General features: G+C 42.0%; 2 protein-coding genes across 2 annotated transcripts; both read left to right on the top strand.

Moving 5' to 3' along the window:
* The first annotated feature begins 519 nt into the window (after window positions 1–519).
* rasgrf1 (Ras protein specific guanine nucleotide releasing factor 1) lies at window positions 520–23,204 on the top strand. Its single transcript, XM_076732081.1, has 27 exons — window positions 520–1,218; window positions 4,898–5,004; window positions 5,315–5,462; window positions 7,468–7,560; window positions 7,646–7,899; window positions 8,549–8,628; window positions 8,770–8,963; window positions 10,056–10,165; window positions 10,775–10,893; window positions 11,502–11,662; window positions 12,746–12,809; window positions 13,088–13,230; window positions 13,363–13,445; window positions 13,520–13,768; window positions 15,296–15,666; window positions 15,762–15,881; window positions 16,873–17,043; window positions 17,211–17,317; window positions 17,432–17,544; window positions 17,664–17,724; window positions 18,634–18,737; window positions 18,831–18,915; window positions 19,029–19,226; window positions 19,317–19,396; window positions 19,496–19,613; window positions 19,706–19,774; window positions 20,569–23,204. Exons 1-27 carry the CDS (start codon window positions 943–945, stop codon window positions 20,659–20,661), a joined length of 3,771 nt encoding a protein of 1,256 aa, XP_076588196.1. The 5' UTR covers window positions 520–942; the 3' UTR covers window positions 20,662–23,204.
* A 1,028-nt stretch (window positions 23,205–24,232) lies between these two features.
* ctsh (cathepsin H) lies at window positions 24,233–27,431 on the top strand. The gene is made up of 12 exons (XM_076732079.1): window positions 24,233–24,409; window positions 24,577–24,608; window positions 24,713–24,818; window positions 24,908–24,978; window positions 25,068–25,172; window positions 25,390–25,476; window positions 25,594–25,649; window positions 25,736–25,817; window positions 25,924–25,992; window positions 26,072–26,178; window positions 26,902–27,027; window positions 27,116–27,431. Exons 1-12 carry the CDS (start codon window positions 24,343–24,345, stop codon window positions 27,183–27,185), a joined length of 978 nt encoding a protein of 325 aa, XP_076588194.1. The 5' UTR covers window positions 24,233–24,342; the 3' UTR covers window positions 27,186–27,431.
* Window positions 27,432–27,557: the final 126 nt, after the last annotated feature.

The following is a 27,557-nucleotide window of genomic DNA, read 5'->3' as shown; positions in this document are numbered from 1 at the left end:
TCACAGTGGATGAAGACTGCCAAATGCAGCTGAAAGCTCCAAATGAGTCAGTACGTTTACCCAGGACACATATTTTAGGCTTAAAACTGAGAGAAGTTTTAAAGGTTTTAAGTCGTAGGCTATAAATGTTCTGCTCCAGAGGTTTAACTGCACCAAAATTAATTAATTAATTAATTCCTCTAGGTTGTAGAACCACTTTCTGCGTTGTATTGAAAGACTCTGCAGTGATTGCTTTCGTTGCCATGAAGAAGAAATTTTAAACACTGATGAAACTTTGTGAGTGACAATAAATGAAAAAGACGACAGAAACTTCCCAAAGAAAACAAGATGAAAATGCATTTATCCATCTGCCTGCTGAATGCTCCATTTCTTCACTGGACGTCTGTCATTTTCTGCTTTTCCTTTCTAACATGAACACTTGCTACTGTGGGCTTGAGAGCAAACTCAACTTATGCGGCATCTTGTTGAAACGTCCCTGTCCAAGGTCCTGAAATCTGCTTTCCCAAGCATGCGTCATGTGACTTCACCCAGCTCTGCCTAGCTCAGCACCAAGCCTATACTGGATTCTGGAGATTTCATGTGAGAAAAGGACAAGCCCCGAACCTTCCTCTCTCATCTTGCCTTGTTTAGACTTTTTTTTCCTGCTCCGCTTGCCGTCTCTCTCTCTTTTTTCTCCTCGATTTGGATAATGTGGACTTTCAGAGCGCTCGGAGTATGACAAAAGATTTTAGGATGCTGGACTTGTGCAGCTCGTTTTGTGCCTCTCTTTTTACTTAAATGCCAACACGGTGAATGCGTCGGGCAGAGTGGACAAGCCTGCTGCTACTGGTCCGCATTCAGAAAGTCAACATCTTGTCTTTCTTGATTTTACTCGTCTTTGCAGCGACTTCAGAAGGATGTAACGACCGATCCACCTTGCGCAGCTGAAGTCTCCTCATCAAAATGCAGAAGGGAATACGACTTAATGATGGTCATGTCACCTACCTGGGGCTTTTGGCAAAAAAGGATGGTACAAGACGAGGGTGCTTGAGCAAAAAGAGCTCCGACAACACGAAATGGCACACAAAGTGGTTTGCTTTGTTACAAAATATGCTCTTTTATTTTGAGAATGAGTCCAGCTCTCGACCCTCGGGATTATACCTGTTGGAAGGATGCATATGCGACAGGGCGCCTTCACCGAAACCTTCACAGTCAGCCAAGGAGTGTTTGGAAAAGCAGGTATGGAGAGCTTGCGCACGCACGCACGCACACGCGCGCGCACACACACACACATAGGCTCTCTCACTCGTTGTTTTTCAGGCTTGGTGATAAAATACTGAGGTGCAACAGTGAAAGTGAACATTTGCTTGTGCGCCGCAAACGCCTTTGAGCTCTATTTCAGTCCCGAACAAAGCGCTTTTCTCACGCATTCTTCTATCCCATCGCATGATGACCTCAAATCCAACGCAGCAGACTAGCGCGAGGTTCCAGATTGCTGTACTGCTCGTTATGTAATCCATACATGGCATTAATGATGAGGTAACGATATTAACACCTAATGATATTACAGAAGCTCTGGCAATGGGCTGTGCAGTGTTTTGCTCTGGGTTGCAGCAAACCCGATCCTTGATCCCCCCCTTTTTTTTTTTTTTTTTCTGGCGGGATAGTTTTCAGTGGTGCATGAAATGTAAATGGATTTCTCGTCTTATCAGGATGATGCATTTGCAACCTGGTTGGTCACATATTTTGCTTTTGACTTTCAGTCATCATCATTTTTGACGTTTTAGGGCAGAGAGTGATATACTCAATGCTCCCTCCAATAAAACATGCAAACAAAAGGAAAAGAAAAGAAAAGAAAAAGAGAGAAAGAAAAAGAAAAGAAAAAAGAAGTTGCTTCGTGGTTTCCATCTTGTGGTGAAATAATGAAATTACAGTTGGGGCTCAAGAAACAGCAGGGTGCCAGTGATCAGTCAGCTCTGATCTAGATGACCTGAATGAAATGAGTCAGTCTCATACTGGAGTTTTCGTTTGCATTATGGGTGGTAATTGTTTTATCACTTCTTATAAGTCACAGCTTTAATAAAGACCCTATCTGTGTTATAAAGACTGCATGTACAAGGATCTGCAAATGTAAGAATTCACTTCAACATAAAGGCTCTCTGCTTCTTAAATCGGCAAAACACGACAGTGAGGAGCGGAAGGGCTAACAGGCCTGTTAACATTGTTATTGTGAATAAACAGTCGAGGAACATAATGCTTCACTGCCACCGGCTCTCCTCTCCTCTCTCCAGGCTCTGTGCCTGACTGTGTAGGTAGGGCTGCAATCCAAACTGAGTCCAGGCTCTTCCTGTGAACAGCTGCCTTTGTGCTGACAAAGCAGAATGCAACACACTGGCTAATGTTGTGCTCTCACAGTTGCTGTGAAGCCACCCAAAAAACACCTCCCCGAAAGAATTAGGATTCCTTTTTATTTTTTTCCTTTTTTTTATTTATTTCGTCAGCAGTGCTGCTTCCACTGCATTGTGCTTTGTTTTAAACGCAGAAATGGGACCATGCTGAGAATAGCCTCCTCCATCTCTGCCATCTTGGACTGAATTTGTGATTAACTCGAGAGAAGCTATTTGATTCTCTTTGTTTTGTGAATCCTGTTTGCAGAGAGCGAGAGCACTGAGAGGTGCGCAAATAATGAATGACTAATGTGACCGATATGACGGACTGCTGAAGAGTTTCCTCCCAATGTAAACAAACAAACATCCCTAACAAGGACAAACAAGAGTAAGAAAATATCACCTCTATCTCCTATCCCCACCTGGATTTATGGTTTTGTGGTTACGTTTTAGTGATCCACCATAATCCCCACATTATATTTATCCTGAAATGCAGTTAGTGTGAAAATGATAATGCGTTTGAGCCCGATGTTTCTATGGCAACCCGTATTTGCATCCTAAAGAATGATGCAGTTGGAAGAGGCGGGATAACAGAGAGGAGAGAAGTAGCGTGTCGCATCTCTCCTATTAATGTGAGCGCTATCTGAGCTAAATTTGTTCCTTGCAGTACCTTGGAGGGGTCAGAGTCCATATATAGAAAACACAGCTCGCTCACACTGCGAAACAGCAGCACTTCAACCAATAAGACAAGCTACAGCAGCATGAGATGGCTAATTTGGGACTCTGTAAATCAAAAGACCTGGCCTATAAAATATGATGTCCTACTCCTTTTAATGTTATTGGTAACATCCTAACTAAAGCCCCTCATTAAAAAGAAAGAGTGATTGCCAACACTTGCTTCTCCGGGGAATTTAGTATTACAGTATAGATCTCATTATGTGATTCAGGAAAGTCGTAATACAGTAATACTACAATAAAAAAAACAGTAGCAATTATACAAGGCAAAATAATTATTCTACTCATGTAGAAATAACAATTAATCAAAATGTGTGTAATTAATTATTTACACTCACATCCACAGTACGGCAAGACTGACAAGAGAGGTTTTGCCACCCTAACAAAAGAAGCATGTTCCATAGATGTAAGATTAACTAATACTCATGTATCTATATGATAGATTTTATACGAGTTGGATCAATCTCACACCTCTGTCAAGACCAGTAATGGTTTTTAAAGGTGCATGACTCAGCCATAAACATAAAGCAGGAAGCAGACAGTGTGCTTAACATTGCCTCACACCAGACACTCGCCGCACTCTTCGAGAGATCATGAGGGAAAACTACAACAACATGCATGCCTCTCTGCCAGAAATAGATTTTCTTTGACGGTAGGATGAATACCTAATGAATGTGAAGATGGAAGAGCAGTCAGCCATGAATAATGATCAGCTGCAGGTTGATAGGCGCCTGTTGAACATCTGCAGGCCAAAGATTAGAGTCTGGTCTCCCTCAACATGGAGAGATGACATTTCACTTATGGGACTCGCGGTATTGTTTTAACGTGGCTCACTCTCTGAAATCCTTGATATGTTTTAATAAGAAATATATGCTGTGTGTAGCTTTCATCCTTAACATGATATAGAAACCAAGTAGGCATTCATTCGTAAATGCAGGTGATGTATCAATCTTGATATGAGAAAATTATTTTCACTGTTGAAGATGTTCGTTAGCAGCCATTTGGACCATTTCTTGTGGGGTAAAGTGTACTTGTACCCACTTTGCAAATCCACAAACATCATTTTACTTGATATGAATGTAAAATTTTCTTTTTTTACATTCACCCACTACACCATTGTGTAATTTAAGAAGTATTCAAATCATTTGCCAAGTAAAAATAGCATTACTCTGTAACAAGTAAATGTGTTGTATTCAAAACTGTGTTTAAGCAAAAGTATTGAAGTGTTATCAGAAAAGGGTTATTTATTATGAAAAGTGAAGGTGCTCATATGCAGAATGGCTCCTGGTAAAGGAGGAAATCCCAGCCCAAGAGATGTTACCATGTCGCAATGTGGAAGCGCAAAACTTGCCTCAATCAATGACCTATGCTTAATCTTTGAAGCTCAAGTAAATGATTTAAATATAATAATGACAACAACAACAACAACAACAACAATAATAATAATTTCAGTTGAGCTTCAGTTGCTAGGAAACAGGTATCGCGCAGGAACGAGCTGGGGGAGGCTTCCCTCACTGTGCTCCATCATTTGCACTGGTGGGCGAGGAAGATGTGGCTTCCCCAGGCCCTGTGTGGTTTTAAATCACCCGCTTGATGTCTGCAGCAGCGAGGCAGCGGAACAAACACAAAGAATAAAGCGGCGCAGAAGCTTCAGTCAAGCCACATATAATAGATTTATCTAGAAGCCATGCAGTAATGAATGCTCCTCTCCGTGTAAAACATGGAACATGTCAGGTTAATGATAGTCCTGTTGTTTCTAACTAGCCCTCCTCCCCCCTCCTTTCTGTTTGTTTCAGTACTATTTCACTGTCAGCTTCACCCATGAAAACCAAAAGGCGCTCGAGTTACGCACAGAAGATGTAAAGGACTGCGATGAATGGGTGGCTGCAATATCACACGCCAGGTAAAGGCACGCGTCAGGGAAATGTGCAGACATGGCAATTAGAAGTTGAATTAGTCAGAAGAGGCGAAGTAATGTTTGACTGCTCAGTCTGCAGAGGATGTTGCCATGGTTTCGTAAGTGGGGTTAAAATATGAGGAATGGCAGAAAAATGCTTTGTTCACAAAAAAAAAACCCTGATTGCTTTGATATGAGATGAAGCACACACACACGTGAAATTCATTCCTCAAGCTGCATTTCAAAACTGTGTGTGTGTGTGTGTGTGTGTGTGTGTGTGTGTGTGTGTGTGCGTGCGTGCTTGCATGTATTACAGTTACAGAAACTTGGCCAACGAGCATGAGTCTCTCATGCAGAAGTATCTTCATCTGCTTCAGATTGTGGAGACGGAGAAAACAGTTGCTAAGCAACTTCGACAACAGATAGAAGATGGGGAAATCGAGATTGAAAGGCTTAAGTCAGAGGTAATATTCACTGTGATGCCTTTACACTGAGGAGAAGGGATGTAAACAAAGACGAATACATCGTTTGGATATCAACGCATAATGCACTCTGAACAGATACCAACAGCGTCAACATAGCTGCTCCTCCTGTACCTCAAAGGTCACACCTGCTCCTCAGTCCTCAGTCCTCAGGCAGATCTAAACACACCTGGCTACAATCAGCTAAATTCACTCTTTACAGTGGTGTCAAGGTCCGTCTATAAATCCAGATCTTGGCCGATAATCACCAGATTCAGTATCAAAGTAATCCAGGCGAGGTGTGTGCAATGAGCAGGAGCTGCTAATAGCCAAACCAGCACAACTCTCCATGATGAATATTTGCCAAAATGTTAGCAAATAAGCTGAAAGCGCAGAGAGAGATCTTTTTAAGTTCTTTACTGATATGTGGAAACAGGTGTTATTTATACCTCATGATCCGATACTGAAGCTTGGCACCACGAGCGACCTCACAGTAGATGGGAACAATCAGGACCTGAAGTTAGAGACTGTCTCAAAGGTGCATGCTGACCAAGAAAAGATTGCAGATTATTTTTGTCACATCCCTCTGCTTCTTATACACGCACAAGGGACCCTTTAGCATCTGTATGAGACGCAGCAGGCTTTCCACTAAAGTAAATGGGTTTACACTGGTATGTAAACCCATCTGTAATATTATACTCTCAGAGGAAGGTGACATGGTATAAAGAGCCTATAAGAGTCTACATATGGATGGGGGGGTGCTTAAGGATACCTTGTGCATCTGTATGAGACCCTCGGGGGGGCATGACTAAACATCAGTTTTGGTAACCTGGGAATGGGAATGTGTTGAATATTGTGTTATTTTCTATATTTTCCTGGCAGTTGAACTTGTGTGAGGTGTACAAATGGCAGCAGAAAACAATTTAACACAGAAAATATCCAGGGTATAGGTCCAAATGTAAATATCATTGTGAAATAAACAAATACAAATTGCAGTCCCGCATTATACCCCTACTGAGGAGTATCTATTTGGGCCGAGCTGGGTGTCCTGATGCCAACGCTTTATTGTACTGGGGTCCTCAACACTAAAGCGAACGCTGTTAAAATATCCAGGATTTTGTCCTCTCTGACTGAATCACAATAGTCAAGGATTACAGGATTTGCCATCTATAGACAAATGTGTGGCGGCCACACACAATATCAGTCAGACCTGCTGTAAATAGACTTCCTGATCTGGCAGTGTAATACTACATTAACACTTCTTCCTGCATTGCACACTCATTCTTTTCCAGAATTTATCTGCATCCCATCCATGCCTCATCCTGCCAGCATGACAAATAACAGCTGAACCAGTTGGAAAATGATGGATTATGTTGATTATTGTTATGTTAGCCTCATATGTGTATAAAGTAGCGTGAGAGGACAGAAATGGAAAGACTACTCCGTCACAGAGAGACAGACGTGTTCAGGCTAACCACTTTGCATCTCCTCTCAGAAACAATGCCTCCAATAGGGCTGTGTTCCCGGCTGTATTCTCCAGATCAAATAGTCATTTTACTTTAATGTGCAAATGTGATGCTTGAAATCAAATTATGTGCTGAATATGCATGAACACAGCTTTATATTGCATCTCTTCTATGAAATGCAATGACAATTAACTCTCTCGCTGTCTACAAAGTAAATGGAGACACTTAGCTTCAAACAGTTCCAGGCAGCCAGGCTGTTTTTTTTTGTTTTTTTTTCCCCAGCAGCCTGTTTACCTCTTGTCAACAAGACAGTTTTGGTACATACTGCGTTTAAATGACCACTGTAAATAAATATTGATGCAGAGATACCAGCCAAATGAACACAGCTAGTTTAGTCAGGCTAATGTCTCAGTGTTGACAATGCTGACAGGTCCTGTCCTGTTGACTCAGTCGCTTTGTTTACATGCTGGTACAGTAAGTGAGAAGAAGAGAAGTGCGTAAGTGGGAATGATTGGTCTTTCTTGTGCCTGCTTCGCCGGCAGATCGCCGGGCTGCTCAAAGACAACGAGAAGATTCACGCCAGCCCTACAGCCGCCCCAAATGATGACGACTCAGAAATCAAGAAAATCAAAAAAGTAAAGCAGATCATTTGAACCTGATTGCTGCATTTTAGAGTATCTTAAGATGCGGAGCAACTGACCGCAGCCTCTAAAATTCCAGGTCCAGAGCTTCCTGCGAGGCTGGATCTGCAGGAGGAAGTGGAAGACAATCATCCAGGATTACATCCGCTCACCACATGCAGAGAGCATGAGGAAGAGGAACCAGGTGGTGTTCAGCATGTTGGACTCGGAGGCAGAGTACGTTCAGCAGCTCCACATCCTGGTCAACAACTTCCTGAGGCCGCTCCGCATGGCAGCCAGTTCCAAGAAACCGCCCATCACCCACGATGATGTCAGCAGCATATTCCTCAACAGGTTGGACTCTCTCATTTCCACAGAGCACTTCCATTAATTGCCTTGCAAAGCATAATCATTTTAGAGGTACCCTGTGAAGATTTTAACACTAGTAGCGTTTTGGAGAGCGTAATAGTGAGTGGAACCTTGATTTGTATGTGCGCACATACGCTATTTCACTAATCGCCAGGTGGTGACGAAACAAAGCAATGTACCAACAAAAGGCAGGAAATACCATGATGTCCTACTGCATCAGGTTACATTTGTAACACACAAACCAAAACGTTTTTCTGACCCACAGTATGTCCCAGTTGTATACATACTGTATGCAACAGTACATACTGTGTAAGGACAGCTGCAGTACGTACTAAAAATAAAGAGAAAAAGTATTGGAACGCAGCCAGAGTAATAATAATAAATTCATGTGCACGTGTTTGTATTTGTAAATTTGTAACCAAGTAATTTTCCAGACAAAACCCATTTAATTCAAGTGTCATGATCCTGATAGAAATGCATGGTCTCACTCATGCTGTCTGACGTCAGGGCTTTTATTTACCACACTGGATGTTGTCTGATTTATTAACACAAACTGGTGTGACAAGATAAAAACTCACCAATAGTCTTTCTTTTCTTCGTTTTTTTAATTAATTAATTTCCTTTTTTTTTCCAGTGAAACTATCATGTTTCTACATCAGATATTTTACCAGGGTCTTAAAGCCAGAATAGCGAGCTGGCCGACATTAGTGCTGGGTGAGAAACATCTCTGCTTTCTTCATTTCCTTTTCGTGACTTTTCTCATAAAGTGACCATTGTGAAGCTCGTGGTGAATTACTCAGTCTTCAGTATTGCTCGTGTCATTGTTACAGTATCTTGTTTTTGATCTCTCTGTAGCCGACCTGTTCGACATCCTGCTGCCCATGCTGAACATCTACCAGGAGTTTGTGAGGAACCACCAGTACAGCCTGCAGATCCTTGCTCACTGCAAGCAGAACCGAGACTTTGACAAGCTGCTGAAGCAGTACGAGGCCAAGCCTGACTGTGAGGAGAGGACTCTGGAGACCTTCCTCACATACCCCATGTTCCAGGTTAGCTCATTTGTCTCACTGATATACACAAGAAATAAAGGCAGACACATTTGTTTGCTGCAGAGCTGCAGCCTGGAGCCAGACTTTATCGTTAATTCTGAGCTCTCACAGCCATTCTGGGCCAAGTTCTTCTCTCCATGTATAAATGTTACCCTTGGGCCATATAATTCACCGACCTAATACTAGCTGGCTATAGCTATGCCAGTGATACCCAGTTGTAGCTGTCTGTAAAGCAGTTGGCCACTTTGTTTTCTGGATATTTGAACCTGGACGTCTTTTAAAGGCGTTAATGCAAGTGTAAACAAATGGGAAGGCCCCACTTAACCTCTATTCTTGTGAGGACAGTGCATGTCCTTGAGCACCACTGTTTTACTCATTTTAGTCATTTAGTGAAGGTAAAGGATGATCCAGCTTTAGCCTGAGCTTGCAGACTTTTTGAGAGACCTGCATCCTAACTCAGTACCTTTTGTGTTCTAGTCACATCTGTAGTTCTGTGATGAATGTTGGTAGCAGTGGTGTACTGCCCCAAATGGTAAATACCACATTAACAACCTTGCAACTAGAAAAAAAAAAAGTTAAATAAAAACCTTGCAACCAAATTTCCACTCTAGCCAAACCAATATTTTCAGTGTTCTGGTCTGTTTCGGCCATCATGGACTTTCCTCCTTCATGAGCACTCGTTGGCTGTCTGGGTGCTGTCCCATATTGTACATATTGTAGCAGCACTTATCAAGAACAGAAACAGCAGGCATGTGTCTGCTTTTGCTCAGAATATCCCTCTCGTGTTTTTCATGCCTATAAAAAGTGGCTGTTTTTGGAGCGCAGGCTTTAATAATGGCTCCTTTCTGGCGAGGCACGCAGTTTCCCGACAGTCCACTCTGCTGGGGCCTACTGCCGGCTGTGCTGTGTTGATAATAAATTTTGCTGATGAGTGTAGATTGTGCTCTCCACTGATCTACTTCTCATTAATGTGCATGCACGTGTATATTCCTGTGTGTGCATCTTTGTGTTGTTGCTGTTACATTTATGGATTCATGTAAGCTGTTATATTTGAGTGTAACTCTCCCCTTGCTCTCTGTTCTGTGTCTGTAGATTCCCCGCTACATTCTCACGCTCCACGAACTTCTGGCCCACACACCCCATGAACATATAGAGAGAAACAGTCTGGACTACGCCAAATCTAAGCTGGAGGAGCTTTCCAGGTAGTTTCGTAGAAGCCAAAACACACAAAATGAAGGGCATAAAGTGGGTTTGGTTTCAGAAGTGGAGGGAGACACAATGACGTCTGGTTCTTCAGCCAAAAAAAGTTATTTCTGCATTTGTATACTTTATACATAGATCGTTGAATTGATAGGTAAATCTAGAAAATGACAATATATAAGTGGTTATCATGTTTTCCATAATAATGGTAGTATTACCTGTAAAAACATGCAGATCAGGTTGAGGTAGTTCCCTCTCAGACTGCATACAGCTGCAAGAACTCCGCCAATAATCCTATAAGATGAAACCAAAGGAGGTCTGCAAACCATCTGCTGCCACTTGTGACGACTGCTGTCGTAACTGAAGGCAATCCGGATGGGTTTATCAACTTCATTGTATATTATTTATCTCATTTGAAATCTGGCATATGGACAGTCAGTGTCACTGTTTAGGGAGATTTAACTGAGTAAATTACACTGAAACTATAAAAATGTGGGGGTGCATATCATCATAAAATCATCAAATTAACATCTACGGTAAGATTTAAAGTGCTTGATCCTACACGGTCCCATAAAGATCAATGCGAATGATAAAATGTCCCTTTTCCCCAGAATCATGCACGACGAAGTGAGCGAGACGGAAAACATCAGGAAGAACCTGGCGATAGAGCGTATGATCGTGGAGGGCTGCGAGATTCTCCTCGACACCAGCCAGACATTTGTAAGACAAGGTAACTCCTGCCTTCAAGGGTTGAACTCCAGATCCCAGCGAAGAATTTCACAGAAAAGCAGAAGTGCAGCGAAGGGGGATTTCCTGTCCCTCCTTACCTGTCTGACAGCCTGATCTCACGTCGTCAGCCCTGTACTGAGGGAGAAATACTCCACAAGCTTTAAACAAGACCCATCTCTCTCTCTCTCTCTCTCTCTCTCTCTCTCTCTCTCTCTCTCTCTCTCTCTCTGGGGATCAGCATGTACTCCTGGTGAGGGGAGAGTCTTTAATTTCCAAGTGTAATTAGACTGTTCAGAGGCAAACTGATGATGAATCTGGGACCGTAAATGTCACGCATCCCCAACAGGCCTTGATGGATGAGGAAGGGGAAAACAGAAATGCTAGATTATTTAATCCTTAGTGTCTCATGTGACTACATAGTTTATGTATAAATATGTGGAGGAAGGCAAAGAAGCAATTTGATATTGATCCCTTCTTTTATCCAGTTTCTCCACTGTCCCCCTGTCCTTGCCTCTTCTCCACTCATAAATGTACCTTTCTCCCTCTTTCTCCCTCTTTCTCCCTCCTTCTTTCTTCTGTTGGCACACACCTTTTTATTCCCACATACAGGGTCTCTCATCCAGGTGCCAATGAGCGAGAAGGGCAAGATCACCCGTGGGCGACTGGGCTCTCTGTCTCTGAAGAAGGAGGGAGAGAGGCAGTGCTTTCTCTTCTCCAAGCATTTAATCATCTGCACCAGGGGTTCTGGGGGAAAGCTTCATCTCACCAAGGTGGGCCTGTGCTGCTGAGCTAGCAGTGGAGCTGCTCCTTATTTCAAACATCGCAATCTTATGGCGCCATAAAACCCTGGATCTGTGAGCTAAATTGAATGGATTAACTGACAGGAGATGAAAGCGACAGGGTTGGCGATGTTGTGACTTTTATCAGTGGCAATGACCACTAGAGCTGCTCATACAAGCTGGCACATACACACACACGCCACTTCGATGCATGTGGTGGTGGTGTATTATTACTCCACATTACATTCCAAATAGGTCCAAGATAACATATTTCAACTGAAGGCCGTACGTACAGTTACAATAATCACAATTTGGTTTCTACCAACATCTGAGTGAAATGTGTGACTCTTTAGCTGTGAAATACTCCACTATGTTCACCAGTTAGTTGCTAAACAGTGTCTGTCTGCCATTTGGTATTGAGCAGAGAGTGTACAGTGAGTTTTTAGAGCTGATTGGACAGACAATGAGCTGAAACTAAAGGTCTACCGTGGGGAGCTGCACATTCAGGTGATAATTCTCTGAAGGTTCAACCCCTTTCACATTCCCATTGCCATAATGAAACATATCAAGCCTATGATTTAGCTGCTTTAAAATGATAATCCTTGAGATTTCCTTTAATCAAACCCTGTTTCTGGTACTATTTTTAGATGAGCAAATTTTCAGCTGTTCAATGTATTCAATGTATTCGTGTATAGTATTACCTCTTTATATAGCAGTCTGCACTAGATTCAAATTGCCCTCACGCGCACAAGGCAGCCACAGTAAATGATGGATGAATATTGTAAATGATGCAGCTCCTCTCGGCTTTGTGGATAAAATGTTGTTCATATTCCCGATCTCCTCTGACAGAATTGACTTTGCTTCACCGGATGAGGCGCTGCTGAGCCTTTGTCGCAATCACAGGATATTTGGGAAACTGAGACCACTTTTAATTCTAAAATTCACAGCAGTGGTCGACTGATGAACCGCAAACTTTGTTGTGTAAATGAATGGTAGCTTATGCAATGTTACAGCACACTGAGTCAAATGAGGTCAATGTGAGGAAACTAAATGTATATTGTATGTTGTTTGCAGAATGGAGTGGTCTCGCTTATAGACTGCACTCTTATGGAGGACCCTGAGGGGACAGACGATGAGTGTGAGTGTTTTCTTCATATCGTAGCTTACAGAAAAATGCATCATATATACCATGTGTGATCACTAGAGCATGCCAGCATTTCTGAATATTTTATAATGAATATTTGCAACAATTGAAAAATAGTACTCCAAAGGTCAAAAGTGCCACGAGAAAGGAATACAGACCCTAAAAAAATATATATAAAATGACTGAAATGTATGCTGTCATTACTCTTCATGTGCATGAATTTATAGAAAAAAAGAGACGTCTAGTTATGTCTAAGTGTTTTTGCCTCCAAGCCAAATCAGACAAGAGTGGCCAGGACATGGAGCACCTGGACTTCAAGATTGTCGTGGAGCCAAAGGACAGCCAGTCATTCACAGTCATCCTGGTGGCCTCCTCGAGGCAGGAGAAGTCTGCATGGACCAGTGACATCAGCCAGGCACGTCAACACGAATCACAGTCTCCAGCAGTCAGACGAGGAGCCGAAGATGTCGGCAGAAAGCCTGCACGTTACAGAACTCGCTAACATTTCCTCTGCCTTCTCTGTTTATCTGCTGCGTCTGTCCTACAGTGCATAGACAACATCCGCTGCAATGGGCTGATGATGAACGCCTTTGAGGACAACTCCAAAGTCACAGTGCCACAGATGATCAAGTAAGCTTCATTTTTATATATATGTGCTACCCTGTGCAACTTCTCGCTCTAATTTTGTCTTTTTTTCGGAGCAGGTCAGACTCAAGTCTGTACTGCGATGACGTCGACATCCGCTTCAGTAAGATGATGAACTCCTGCAAGGTGCTGCAGATCCGCTACGCCAGCGTTGAGCGCCTGCTGGAGAGACTGACCGACCTCCGGTTCCTCTCCATCGACTTCCTCAACACCTTCCTGCACTCCTATCGTGTGTTCACCACCGCTGATGTGGTGCTGGACAAGCTCATCACCATCTACAAGAAGCCCATCAGTGCCATCCCTGCTCGGTGAGTCACGTCACATTTTGACAGATTTGAACGTTTCAAGGTTGTTGACAGCATTTACAATAGACAAACAAATCTTATTTGTTATGTCTGGCATCCTTCCACACTTACCATGCTGCATAAAGATGAGATTGATCTTCCACTAGCAAGGACCACAGCATCAACAAGATGCATTTAACAATTTATTTTAACAAGTTGTTAATGAAAATGATTGCTTGCTACTCACTTGTGCATCTGCTGGCTGTCTTGCATTGTGGGGAAGCTTCAGTAGGGAATAAGCTGTAGCACCCGCACATGACAGACCCCCTCAGGACCCTACAGAGTGAATGAAGGAGGGGAGAAAAACAGGAAGAGAGAGCAGGGGTGACAGAATATGAGAGTGAAAGGGGAGGAGAGGGTTAGGTGGGTATTATAGATAGATGTGCCTGGGTACTGTGAGATGCTGCATTGTGGGAGATGTAGGATCTGAGTTAGATCCAGATTCCAGGAACCACAAATTGGGAAAATCTCTTTCTCTGCTACATTGATCTTGACTAATCCCACAGTACTGTAGGTAGTTGCGATCATGCCACTGAAGCTAATAGAAATTTAAATATGAATCAGATAGAAGATCTGAGGATGAAACATATGTCTGGCTGGTGTTCAACGATATTTGTTATGTGTGTTACATGTGATGGAGTTAGTGTTTAGATGGTGTGTGTGACTCCGGAACAGTTAAGTAATCTTCAGCGCTTTGTGTGAGCATTTGGGGAGTTTGTTTTCTTGGTCAATGTGAGCACAGAGAAGCAGCAGATGGAGCAGTAGAGAAAGACAGGCTCTGTGCTTCAGTATCACTGTGTGTGTGTGTGTGTGTGTGTGTGTGTGTGTGTGTGTGTGTGTGTGTGTGTGTGTGTGTGTTCAGTGGTCGAAGGCAGTAATTGGGTCCAGTCTCTCTCTGCCTGCCTGGGAGTGTCTCAACTGGGCTCTGTCGCTCTATGGCAACCAACCTCGGTGCTGCAGGACCCCACCCTCCCCTCCCCTCCCTCCCTCTCTCTCTCTCTCCTTGTCTGCAAAAGATCCATAGTATGAAATATTGACGGAGTGTTGCAGTGGGGCTAACTCGCCACTCCACAGGCCTAGAGCGCGGGCCCCACTGTGGGGCTGAGATCACGGGGAGCTCCCCATGCCCACACCCTGCAGCATGCGCTCCCGTGGTGCTTGTCATGTCACTGTGAGACACCTACACTTGGCTGCTTGTGTCAGCATTGGCCATGCGCACTATCACTCGCTGTGCTATTTATGGGAACCCGTGAGGTCGCCAGGAGGGTGGCAGGGAGTGGGAGAGGTTTTCTGCAACACTGCAGCTCGTATCCTGCTCTGAAACAACGAGACATGCTGCAAAGAGACTTCTGGTTGCTGGGTTTACTTGGTTTGCATATATTATTTAGGAGGTGTTGTTTAGATAAGCTCTTAAAACATAGAATATAGTTACCAATAATCAAAGAAACACATATTCCTTTGTCCTAATGCATATATCCTCCCTTGATGCAGGTCCCTGGAGTTGTTCTTTGCCAGCAGTCAGAACAGTAAACTCCTGTATGGAGAGCCTCCCAGCTCCCCCAGGGCCAGCAGGAAGTTCTCCTCACCTCCGCCTCTCGCTATCGCCAAGAATTCATCCCCAAACCGAAGGCGCAAGCTCTCCCTCAACATCCCCATCATCACTGGGGGCAAAGCTCTTGACCTGGCTGCCCTCAGCTGCTCCTCAAATGGCTATGCAAGCATGTACTCATCCATGTCCCCATTCAGCAAGACCACCTTGGACATCAACAAACTGTATGTGTCCAGCCCTATCTCGAGCAAAATCCCTGATGAGGGAGAGGACAAGAAGGACAAGGCGGAGGACACCTCAGTGTCCAAACAAGGTATATCAGTGACAGCCAGTCTTCAGCAAATGAGTCCAATTTTGATTTGCTTTAATGATGTTTTTCATAATCCATGTAATTTCGTCACAATACAGATCTCTCTGTACGAGAAGAGAGTGACAATGATCCAAACCAGAGCGATGACGGGGACCCAGAAGCCTCTCCCACCAAGTCTCCAACCACCCCAAAAAACGTCAAATGCAAAAACTCCTCAGGTACACCGTGTCCTCGATATGAGCAGTGACATAATAACGTCTCAATAGTGTCATTGATGGTAAACTGCACACTGACGTGCCACATGTATCCAAAGCTCCATCCAGTTCATCACTGAGCCATCCACAGTACTCTGTCTGACCACAGTATCAGACCACATAATACAAACAACCTGCACCTGAAAATATTCTCAGGTTTTGAAAACATAGGATGTGGATTAATTGTTTTATATGGACATTAAAACTCTCACAATGCTCAATTTGTTAATATTTCGTGTGCAATAAACATGCCACTGTGAAGCATAATTCACATTAAATACAAACTGGTTGATGGTTATGATCATGTGGGGAAAGCCAATGCTTGGCTTCAGTAGGTGTTAGGGAAACTTGTGTCATAGCAACTACATCAAGAGCGTGTTTTCCCTTCCGCCCCCAGTAATGAGGCTGTTTCACTGGAGCCGAGATTATCTGTGCCGTCGAGATCTTATGACAAAATCACACGATGGATTTTAAAAGAATCTATTGTGCGAAGTAAAGAATTAACAGAAATTGTGAAGCAATGAGAGCCTCATATGGTGTAGGATCCTTAGCTGCTTATGATCTGTTTGCGTCCCAGGATTTAAACATAACAGACTGCAGAGAATCTGTTGATTCCTCTGTTATGCTGATATTTGGTGGCTATATTTAGCTGCAACCATCTTGAATATCAAAGCCTCTTGTAAAGGCAAGTCTGGAGGGAAACAGTCGTGTTGGCCTGTAGTGCCCCCTAGTGGAGACTTGTGCAACAAGAAGCAGGCCATTCTGCAGTCTGTGCAGATTCAGTTATTCTCAGTGACATAAATATTTTACAGTTTTCTGCAAATTTCGAGTCACATACAGTATGAAAGCTTGCTATTTATTATGTCTCTCCTCAAACTGACCGCCCTTTTAATTTACATGAATTTCTTGCCAGATTCCAGAGGGTTATTTTCTCTTTCACTGTGCTTCCCTGTAGAGTTCTCCCTGTTCTCCTACAACAATGGCATGGTGATGTCCTCATGTAGAGAGCTGGATAACAACCGCAGTGCCCTGTCTGCTGCCTCCGCCTTTGCTATCGCTACAGCTGGAGCCAATGAGGGCACACCTACCAAGGAAAAATATCGGCGGATGTCCCTCGCCAGTACCGGTAGGCACACCTATCCGATCAGGACTAAGGTCTGGTTTCAGTTCTAGGTCAAGAAATGCAAAACTGCATCATCTCAGGTCTAATTTGCGCCAATTTTAGATTTATGGATGACTGTATCGTAGTGATGAGAGCTCAACATAAAAACTGACTTAATATATTTTCTGCAGGCTTTCCAACAGATCAGAGAAATGGAGACAAAGAGTTTGTGATCAGACGAGCAGCGACCAACAGAGTCCTGAATGTCCTGAGGCACTGGGTGTCCAAACACTCTCCGGTAAAACTTTTGCTTTTGTAGCAGTGAAACATGAATTTTACACATATGACCAGTGGTTAAAAGTAATTGTGCAAGTTTAGTTTTCAAGCCACCCGCATGTCTGTCGCTCTCCAGGACTTTGAGAGCAACAATGAGCTGAAAACAAAAGTTATTGCCTTCCTGGAGGAAGTGATGCATGACCCCGAGCTGTTGACCCAGGAGAGGAAAGCAGCCGCCAACATCATCAGGTACTGTTGTGTGCCGTTTGATTGACGGACTACAATTTATTATGTAGAAACAACATTTAAAAAGATGTGTCATTGTGTACATATTTCAGGGCTTGACCCTCTCTTTTACTGTCTGTCAGGACTCTAACTCAGGATGATCATGGGGACAATCAGATTACCCTCGAAGACGTGACACAGCTGGTGAGTCTTCATGTCTTTTCAGGCCTTGTTTTTACTGACCAACAGTTCCAACACATTCTCACTCTCAACTCGTCATGTGATTCTTGGTCAGGACCCCTTGGCATCACTCTTGAAAGCACTGGCCCACGGTTAGGCTTCAGAAAAGATTGTGCTTTGACTTAAAATGACTACGTTATTTATGCATATTAAATACATACACTAAGTTTTCTTGTGCTTGGTCTATCCAGCCACCCCATCTTCCTCCAAATGTGGGTTTTCTTGCTCTTTATGCATCATTTGACATGTTGGGAGTGAGAATAGATTGTCAATAAAAGTTGGACTACACTGCAGGTTCAGACATTAAGTTTAATGGGTACCCAGTGTTTTAAAAAGTGATATGAAGGGGTCCTGACCAAGAGTCCATATGTGAAATTGGAAATGAAGTTGGAAATGAGAAAGAGTTAAAAAGATATCCACTTTGCAGTAATTGAAGACTCAGAAAACCTGAAAATTTTCACATTCGAGAAGCTGGAACCAGATATTTCCTTAAAAAAAAAAACAGGATTTCTTAAAATTGTTGCTGATTAATTTTCTGTCATTAATCAAGTAGTTGTTCCAGGTCTAATCCACATTAACTGAGAAGTGGGTTTGCAGTACTGAAGTCCAGTTCTGAGGTTTTAAATGTGCATTTCTCTACCCAAAGAAAGTGTAAAATCAATATCAGTGAACCATTGAACACTGTGAAGAAAGCTCAACAAACAAGCAGTTAGATAATTTTGCCTCTCATCCATTTTGTTGATCACTGATGGACCGGTTGTCGTAACATGTGCTTTCTGTCAACAGACCTACAGAGTATTTATGTTCTGCTCTTCACTTGTCGTACCTGAAACTACAGTTTTAATCATTTTGAGGCTGTTTTGTGTCTCATAGGTGGACGGAGGGAAGGCAGATCCCTTTGAGAGCCACTCTGCATTGGAGATCGCAGAACAGCTCACTCTGCTGGACCACCTGGTGTTTAAGGTCATCCCATACGAGTGAGTGCCATCACATGTCAGCTGCACGTCTGTGGCCAAGAACACACGGATCGCCTCAGTGTTCACTTTTCCTCTCCGTTAATCTGTTAACAGGGAATTCTTCGGACAAGGCTGGATGAAGAATGACAAGAACGAGAAGACGCCGTATATCATGAGGACAACAAAGCACTTCAATGATGTATGTTCCAATCAAAGAGCCCCTCACTGCACACCGCTCGTCTTCTGTCGCTTTTATTGATTGTCAGATATAATACTGAGCGTAAACCATCATTTTCTCTCTTTCCCCACAAGATAAGCAACCTCATTGCCACGGAGATCCTGCGCTGTGAGGACGTGGTCACTCGAGTAGCGGTCATAGAGAAATGGGTGGCGGTGGCCGACATCTGTCGCTGTCTCCACAACTACAACGCCGTGCTCGAGATCACCTCCTCCCTCAACCGCAGCTCCGTCTTCCGGCTCAAGAAAACCTGGCTCAAGGTTTCCAAGCAGGTGTGTATCTCCTGATGTGTTTGTTTGTTACTTTTTGTTTTTTTCCTAATGTGCTCAGTGCTCTCATTAATTGATAACCTTTTCTTCTAGACAAAAGCATTGATTGACAAGCTGCAGAAGCTGGTGTCATCAGAGGGGAGGTTCAAAAACCTGAGAGAGGCTTTGAAGAAGTGAGTTCAGTTCAAGGACATAGTTTTGTACTGGATCAGTAAAGCAAACCTACAGTAAAAGTGGATGATGTGTATGTGTGTGTGTGTTTTTCCCACCAGCTGTGATCCTCCCTGTGTGCCCTATCTGGGGATGTATCTGACTGACCTTGCTTTCATTGAGGAGGGGACGCCAAACTACACCGAAGACAACTTGGTCAACTTCTCAAAGATGAGAATGGTGAGATGCTCGGTGTCCTGGCACAAGAGACATTCAAGGCAAATGTGTGTTTTACAGGCAGGATTTAACATCCTGTTTCTCATGCTTTTCAGATTTCTCACATCATCAGAGAAATCAGGCAGTTTCAGCAAACAGCATACAAGATTGACCTGCAACCAAAGGTAAATGACGACCAAAACTGCACACTGGCTTGAAAAATCTGTGTCTGTAGTTTCAGTACCTGAAGTACATCCAGGCAGAGTTTTTCAGGCACTCTTAGGCAGAGCAAGGAGAAGAGTTATATTAAAAGCTTTAATTTTGCCAGCTGTGATTTTAAACACTGAAGATTTGATCCTCAAGGGGTCTTTATCGAGGCTTTAACAGTTAAAAAGATCTATGTCTGGTTGAAACCAGACAACACAGGTCCCATACGTGGATCTGTTGTGGTCAGTTCAACCAAAGAGTAAGCTTAAACAAGACAGGAAATCAGAAAACAGTAACATTTCTGCTGCACAAAAGCATATTTATTTTTCATCATATCTCCGTAATTGTTTTTCTTTGTGAATTGCTGGATAGAAGAAAAAGCAAAAAGTCACTTTAGTTGGCTTATAGACATTAAGCTGCTCATGATGATGAGTCACAAGTTGCATTTAAAGTGTTCACAAACCAAAAAGCCTGGGAACCCCTGATGTAGACAACGAAAATTTACTGCTTTAGCTGTTTTGAATTGTTTAAAAAGTGTTAAAACTTAATTTCAGAATAAGAAAACTCCTTATGGAGGAAGTCTTTCCTCGCCACTGTCGCCAAGTGCTTGCTTATGAGGGAATTGTTGGGTCTCTGTAGATAAAAGAGCTTGGCCCGTACCAGCTCTATATGGAAAGTGTCCTGAGACGACTTCTGTTGTGATTTGGCACTATACAAATAAAATTGAATTGAATTAAATTGAATTAAATTTGCCCCTTTCTTCTTGTTTCAGGTAGCCCAGTATCTACTGGATAAGAGCTTTGTTCTGGATGAAGAAAGCATGTACGAGGCCTCGCTCAGAATTGAGCCTAAAGTGCCCAACTGATGGGGAAGTCGGTCCTCCACATTATTTTCTCTGTTAATATGACACATGAGTTAACACACACATCATCTTTTGTATAGTTGTACATGTTTAAGATATTTGCTCTTCTGTACAGTAGATGTTTAATGACACAAAAACCTTTCAGTGTATATTTTTTGTTTGTTACTGTTGCCATGACACCACCTGCTTTAAGGATTTTATTTTATTTTGGGGGGGTATTTCATGCACAATAACAGAGGTCACTTTGGTTGCACACAACTGCGCCTTCATAGTGACCAATGACATTATTTTGCATCATCGTATACTGTGTCGACTTTGCACTTTCCGAGCACTCGTGCTGCCGGCCGTTGTTCTCTTTGCTTGAGTTTTATTGATGACTGAGTTTCTCTGCAACCAATGTAGCATTGTAAAAATGTAACTGCATCAAATCAGGTATAAGAGCAAAGAGAATATAACTATTCACAGATAAGGAACAATGATCGGTGGAGAAGACAGCAAAGTATCTGAAGCATACGTAACTGTCTCTGTGCTTCCCAAACCAAAACAAGAGGTACTTGTTTCTTTAGTTCTGCTCACTACTCTAAAGTCAGGGGTTCCCAACCATTTTTTGCACTGCAGACCACTTTTATATTGGCAATCGCATTGTGGACAAAGCAACGATGAATACTAAACCGAAAACAAAGCTACTAATACTGAATAAATGTTTAATGTGCCGAAAACAGATAGTTACCTCACACAGTCTACTCGAATCCACCTGTAATTAACATGACTAAAAGTCTATATGCTAGCAGCTATTTGAGGCTCAGGCACAGCAGTGCTTTGAGTCAGATGCAAACATAAGCATGCTAACATTTGCTAACTACACAAATTAATTAAACACAAAGTGCAGCTGAGGATGATAGAGGAATGTGGCTACAGTTTTGCGAAGTTATTGGAATTCATCCTGAGAGGGACACGAATGTCTGTGCCAGATTTCATGACAATCCACTGAGCAGGTGAGACATTTCATTAGAAAACACAAGCGTGAACCTCATGGTGCTGCAAGAGGAAAAGTCATGGGATCAGCAATTTAACTGGGCTTGATCCCCTGGGAACTATCAACAATTGTACCCAATTGCAATGCAATCCATCCAGTAGTTATTGAAATATTTCAGACCAGCATTTCCATCTAGATGCACACCACTAGCATGGCTAAAAATCGACATGTTGTTGTCGGGAAGGTGGCCGAGGTGATGAAACACAGATAACAGCCTTTCCTTCATAGTTACTTTTGTTTTTTGCAGAATCATATAATTTGTACGTTGCTCAGTAACACATTTTCTGAGGGCCATGAAGGCCCGCAGGGGTCGGGAACCTCTGCTCTAAGATACGCGTCTTCATTTCCCAAAAACTAACAAAATCTCACAAACTGTGTTTTATTTGCTATAAACCGAAATGCCCCGTTCTTATCCTGTTGCCACACGAGGTGCCCAAACTCACCTTAAACACCTCAGTTTATTTGAGCCAATCAGTTATAAGCTGCCTAACAGCATACAGCGATTTCTTTAGATCGCTGTGAATTAAAATACACCAGTACAGTACAGTGAGTTCTCCCTACATCCAGATGTCATGTTTCTTGGTTTTTAGCTCAACTCATAAAAAAAAAAGATCACATGCGACGGAAAGTGTTGTACTTCAGGTTTGGCGATACTTCTGTAGAGTAAAAGGTTGTTGCTCTTCTGTAATTAAAAGACAATCTGTCCTTTTTGCTGTTCCAGTGATTGTGGAACGTGACTGTATATCACTCTGTTATATGCATTGCTGTTTAAAAACTATGATAAAACATATGTGAATGACCTCTGCCTGCAGCATTCAAACAGTATTTTTGTAGTAGTATAAGAAAGAGTGACCTGCTCTTTATATAAACATGGGAAAGTATTTTGTACTTTGTTGTTAATTCACCTCACTGAGATGTGCTGTACTTTTTGTACATGCAACCCTGCATATTTCTCAATGTGGAACAGTGTAATCCTTTAAAAAAAAATAAGTTGTATCTCAAGCTTAAACACAAAACGCTACAACAGTGTGGTCCTGAAACCATGACTTAGAGGTAGGAGACAACTTCAAAGTGTTTTGCATTTATACTGTAATCCTGTCTATAACCATTTCTGTTAGCAGGAATATAGTAACGTAGTGCTTATTCTGTGAATATTTGTATGTATTTTTACTATGTATGTACAGTACACTTTTGAAGCTCATATGGCAGGCATGCAACACCTTCACAGACAGAATAATACTATATACTTCTACTGTATACACTTATACATGCACATACTCTTATAAGGTATATAAACAAATAAACATTTTGCTGTTAGCAATACCCAGTGGTATGAAAATTATCTTTCAACCCTCATGTTTCCACACCTTAAGAAGTATTCCCAGTTTTGTAAGAAAACAAATGAAAAGACAGTAAAAGAAGAGATATGATGATGATAATAACAACAAATAAGCAAACATATGTTTCCCAGTTTACCTCTTGCTAATAAATCCATTTTATATCAGGGGCATTTTGTCTCAAGTGTTTTTCTAGATCATGTATCAGTTGACATCGTGCTCGCTCAGTATGTGGACAAGAGTTAGATGGGATTAAATGTTAAAACATATAATGCTGGACACACAGTTTGAACCAGTACTGAAACATAAGATAGTATTAGGATATAATGTGACACTTGTCCACAGTTTCATAATAAAGTGAAAATCACTTCATTTCAGGTCAATTGCTGTTTCAGTTGGGGGTTTCTAAAAGTTTTCATTTCCACATGGCTGGACTAAAAGTTGTTGTTGTCACCATTCCTCCTTTATTATATATCCCAGATCATAAACTACCAGTACTCCTATGCTGAAATACTACCCAGCCCCAGGTTTTCTTTGTGCCAAGGAAATGTGACCACAGTAAATTAGGACTAGATTTGGACACAGGGGACCCTCCTCATGACAGGCCAACATTAAGAGGTAATGCCAAATCCTCACATCTTATATCCTTTTTTCTCCATTAAAATATTAAAAACGCATTAAAAACTCCACATCTTGACAAAGTAAGGATTGGTATTATGGCTATTTAGGGTATTTACTCACTGGTTAATTCATAGACACTAGAAGAGTTGATTAATGTTTTGTCCCATTAGAGACAGTGTAAACTGTGCGCAAAAGACATAAAAATCCTTAATTAATGAATCTAACCACTATCAAACGACCCCTGACCCACTGTGACTTTTATTCAGTTTGACTATTGGCACCTTGCTACACCTTTAGAAGAACAAAGAAGGTATTTTGACGTTATTGCAAAGTACTGTCTCCGCATATTTTCCATTTCATTTCTGATTCTGATTTTCTGATCCGGGTGTGGTCTCCAAAATGAAAATACTACCAACTTCTTTAATTTGCCTGATTAAGTGGCATGATGGTTATTTTAGATGCAGAAGGGCAACGCACAAAACACTTTCTATGAGATAAGGACAGAAAATAGGAGTGTGAAAAGTGTATTTGCCTCGCGGGCATTGAGTTTGACACTGATTGGTTGTTATTTGTTTTTGTCAGCAGGGGAATTTGAGCCGGCTGCAGTTCAGCTCGTGACGCTTCGTCTGCTTCACTTCACCTTCGCCCGCCGCCTCTCCTCATTACCGTCTCAAGCTTTGTTAGGAGATCATGGCGAACTCTTTACTTTTGTTTGCTTTGCTGTCAGCTGCTTCAGCTTCTCCCCTGTTGGAACAAGGTAAAGTGCTGCTATCAGTCCGTTTCTGTACATTATTCTCATTTATGCTGTTTCATTATCTGCGTTAACTTTCACTTTCATATTCTCCAATAACGACGTCTATTCACATTTTTTTATCCTTTAATTCTCTCTATTGCATTCATTTTAACGATATGAATTGTTTTCAGACGAGTTTCACTTCAAATCATGGATGACACAGGTATGTCCTGTCAGACGCTGTGTAACATACAGTCTATGTGCAGTATGTGTTAACAGGAAGTTTCCTCCACATGAAAAATCACTGTCCGTCTCCTCCATGTTCAGCACAACAAAGCGTACAGCATGAGGGAGTTCTATGAGAGACTCCAGATATTCACCGAGAACAGGAGGAGGATTGACAAACACAATGAAGGAAATCACTCCTTCACAAGTAGGAACAGCCTGTTTGTGCATTTCCAGTTTTCCTCACATGTTGCACAGTAAAATATTTTCTGAGCCTTGTTTCTTCTCCTCCTGCAGTGGGGCTGAACCAGTTCTCAGACATGACCTTTGGTGAATTTAAAAAGGCTTTCCTCTGGTCTGAGCCACAGGTAATGCCATGCATAGAGGACGTAGTTACAGTAATTGTTTGAGATGGGTCGTTGTTGAGGGTTGTTATTTTACACACTGCCTTTTGCAGAACTGCTCTGCTACCAAGGGAAACTACCTCAGCAGCAACGGACCACATCCAGACTCCATCGACTGGAGGAAGAAGGGAAATTACGTGACACCTGTGAAGAATCAGGTGAAGTTTAACTGCACACACACATTTTACTATTTACACCTGTGCTTTTGATACTCTGACAAGTTAAAATGTCTTCTCTGAAAAAGGTGTGTCGATGAAAATGCCATAAATGCCTGCATCAAGGAGGGTGCATGAAATTTTTTTCCCATGTATTCACCGACAGTCTTTCTTTCCACAACACGCCTTATTGTTTAATATTGTCTTCTTTGCACCAAAGGGAGGCTGTGGTAGTTGCTGGACTTTTTCCACAACCGGCTGCTTGGAGTCTGTTATTGCTATTAACAGCGGGAAGCTCCGACCACTGGTGACTTTCTTTCACTTCTCTATCAAAACTGCTGTTCTTGTATGAAAAACAGTACAGTACTTCCTTGCAAGGCAAGAAGTATTTCCTGTAGCTTTAACGGTTTTTTATGTGACTTAGTCAGAACAACAGCTGGTAGACTGCGCCCAGGACTTCAACAACCATGGATGTAACGGGTGAGAGTCCATCATTACCCTTTAACTACCTCTGTGTGCATCACTTCAGGCACATTTTTAAAATGGGATCTCAATTTGTCTTCCAGCGGCCTTCCCAGTCAAGCATTTGAATACATCATGTACAACAAAGGACTGATGACGGAGGAGGACTACCCATACACAGCTATTGTAACTAAAAACTCTGCCATCCGACATTATAACAAAACTAAATAATACTGACTGTGAAATAACATATTTAATGGCTTTTGATTTCTCCTTTTTCTTGTTAAATCAGGATGGCACTTGTAAGTACAATCCAGAACTGGCAGCTGCTTTTGTGAAGGATGTGGTGAACATTACAGCGGTGAGTGGACATGAGAGTCTTTCTTCAAGATAGATGTTTTTACTGAACACCTGTGAGTGATGAAGTCTTTCTGCTACAGTATGATGAGATGGGGATGGTGGATGCAGTCGCCACACGCAACCCTGTCAGTTTAGCCTTTGAGGTGACCTCTGACTTCATGCATTACTCCAAGGGTGTGTACACCAGGTGAGGAGAGGTCAGATGTTTTGTATGTATGTTCAAGTATGATTTCTTAGGGGGGAAATCCTGTTTCACCTAGGGTTTATGATAAGTTAAATACAGGTGACATGTATAAAAAAAAAGGCCCAAACTTGCTTCTGAAGGCAGATTTTTTTTAATAGTATATATATCTTAGAAAAATGTCACCTTCACCTCAACTCAAAGATAGATCCATGATACACACTTCTTTTTGTTAACCTTTTCAGCAATACTTCTACTTTATAATTACATTATACCTTATAATCCAAACTGGTCATATCTATTCATTTGACATTTGACTCCCCTGAAATATTATCTGGTTCAGTTTCTCTCATATCGGCACTCAATAACTGATGCCACCCACTTTCATTAAGTTACGCAATTTAGACACATATACACATAAAGTGTGTGCTTACTTACTTATGCATTCATCAACATCATTTGATGAATGCACAATGCACTTTGGTTGATGAATTACAAATGTCCTCCACTAGAATTAAAAATGGAACCAAACATGACTGGAGAGGTCACATGAATAAGGGAAATATTTAGTTTTTTAAAAACATGTTATCTGTACACTGTGCCTTTAAAGCAAACACACAAAGGCCTTCTCTGTCTGACGCTGTTAGACTTGAAAGTGGTTTATTTCCTCCTTCCTTGTCAAACCAGTGTGTAAAGTTGGATTTAACCCACTTCTCTTCCTCCGGTCAGCACTGAATGCCACCAAACCACAGACAAAGTGAACCATGCTGTGTTAGCAGTCGGGTATGGACAGGAAAATGGCTCCCCGTACTGGTTAGTGAAGAACTCATGGGGAGCCGGCTGGGGGATTGGCGGGTAATTCTTCTATTTTATCACAAACAGGTATATATTACCAAATGTATAGCAAGCAGAGAAAGATACTAACAATGTTCTCCTCATACAGATACTTCCTTATTGAACGCGGGAAGAACATGTGTGGACTCGCTGCCTGCTCATCTTTCCCGGAGGTGTGATTTCTGCATGATAGCAAACTACAAAAGGACTGAAAAGGGAACAATTTTTTTATTATTACTATTATACAGGATGATTTTAATGTAATCACTGTGCTTCCATACAGTGGGTTTTTGCACCACTCATTAAGCACCATAGCAGGATGGATCATAGTTTTATGCAGATTAATCAGTAAATCTGAATTATCTCTTAAGTGCCAATCATTCAATTCATTGTAGTAAACTGACAAATAAAAACAATTAAACGATTCTTTGCGTCTTTCATTGCAATATTTTGCAGCTGTCTGCAAGATGCCCAAATATGATGCTGTAGTTATAATTGAGGAACGAATAGTCCATGATGACATGTTGCTGTCTATGATTAGACAAAACAAC

This window comes from Chaetodon auriga, chromosome 6 (genome assembly GCF_051107435.1).
Source record: "Chaetodon auriga isolate fChaAug3 chromosome 6, fChaAug3.hap1, whole genome shotgun sequence".
In the NCBI taxonomy this organism is placed as follows: Eukaryota; Metazoa; Chordata; class Actinopteri; order Chaetodontiformes; family Chaetodontidae; genus Chaetodon; species Chaetodon auriga.
The sequence above is the reverse complement of the archived record's forward strand: the minus strand, read 5'-3'. Positions and strand labels throughout refer to the sequence as shown.

Coding starts and splice junctions, on each gene's coding strand:
- rasgrf1 (XM_076732081.1), top strand. CDS start 943: ATGCAGAAGGGAATACGACTTAATGATGGTCATGTCACCTACCTGGGG. Junction 17,545..17,663: donor GCAGCCGCCAACATCATCAG/GTACTGTTGTGT, acceptor ACTGTCTGTCAG/GACTCTAACTCAGGATGATC. Junction 19,614..19,705: donor ACTTCTCAAAGATGAGAATG/GTGAGATGCTCG, acceptor CATGCTTTTCAG/ATTTCTCACATCATCAGAGA.
- ctsh (XM_076732079.1), top strand. CDS start 24,343: ATGGCGAACTCTTTACTTTTGTTTGCTTTGCTGTCAGCTGCTTCAGCT. Junction 25,818..25,923: donor ACTACCCATACACAGCTATT/GTAACTAAAAAC, acceptor TTGTTAAATCAG/GATGGCACTTGTAAGTACAA. Junction 27,028..27,115: donor GCCGGCTGGGGGATTGGCGG/GTAATTCTTCTA, acceptor CTCCTCATACAG/ATACTTCCTTATTGAACGCG.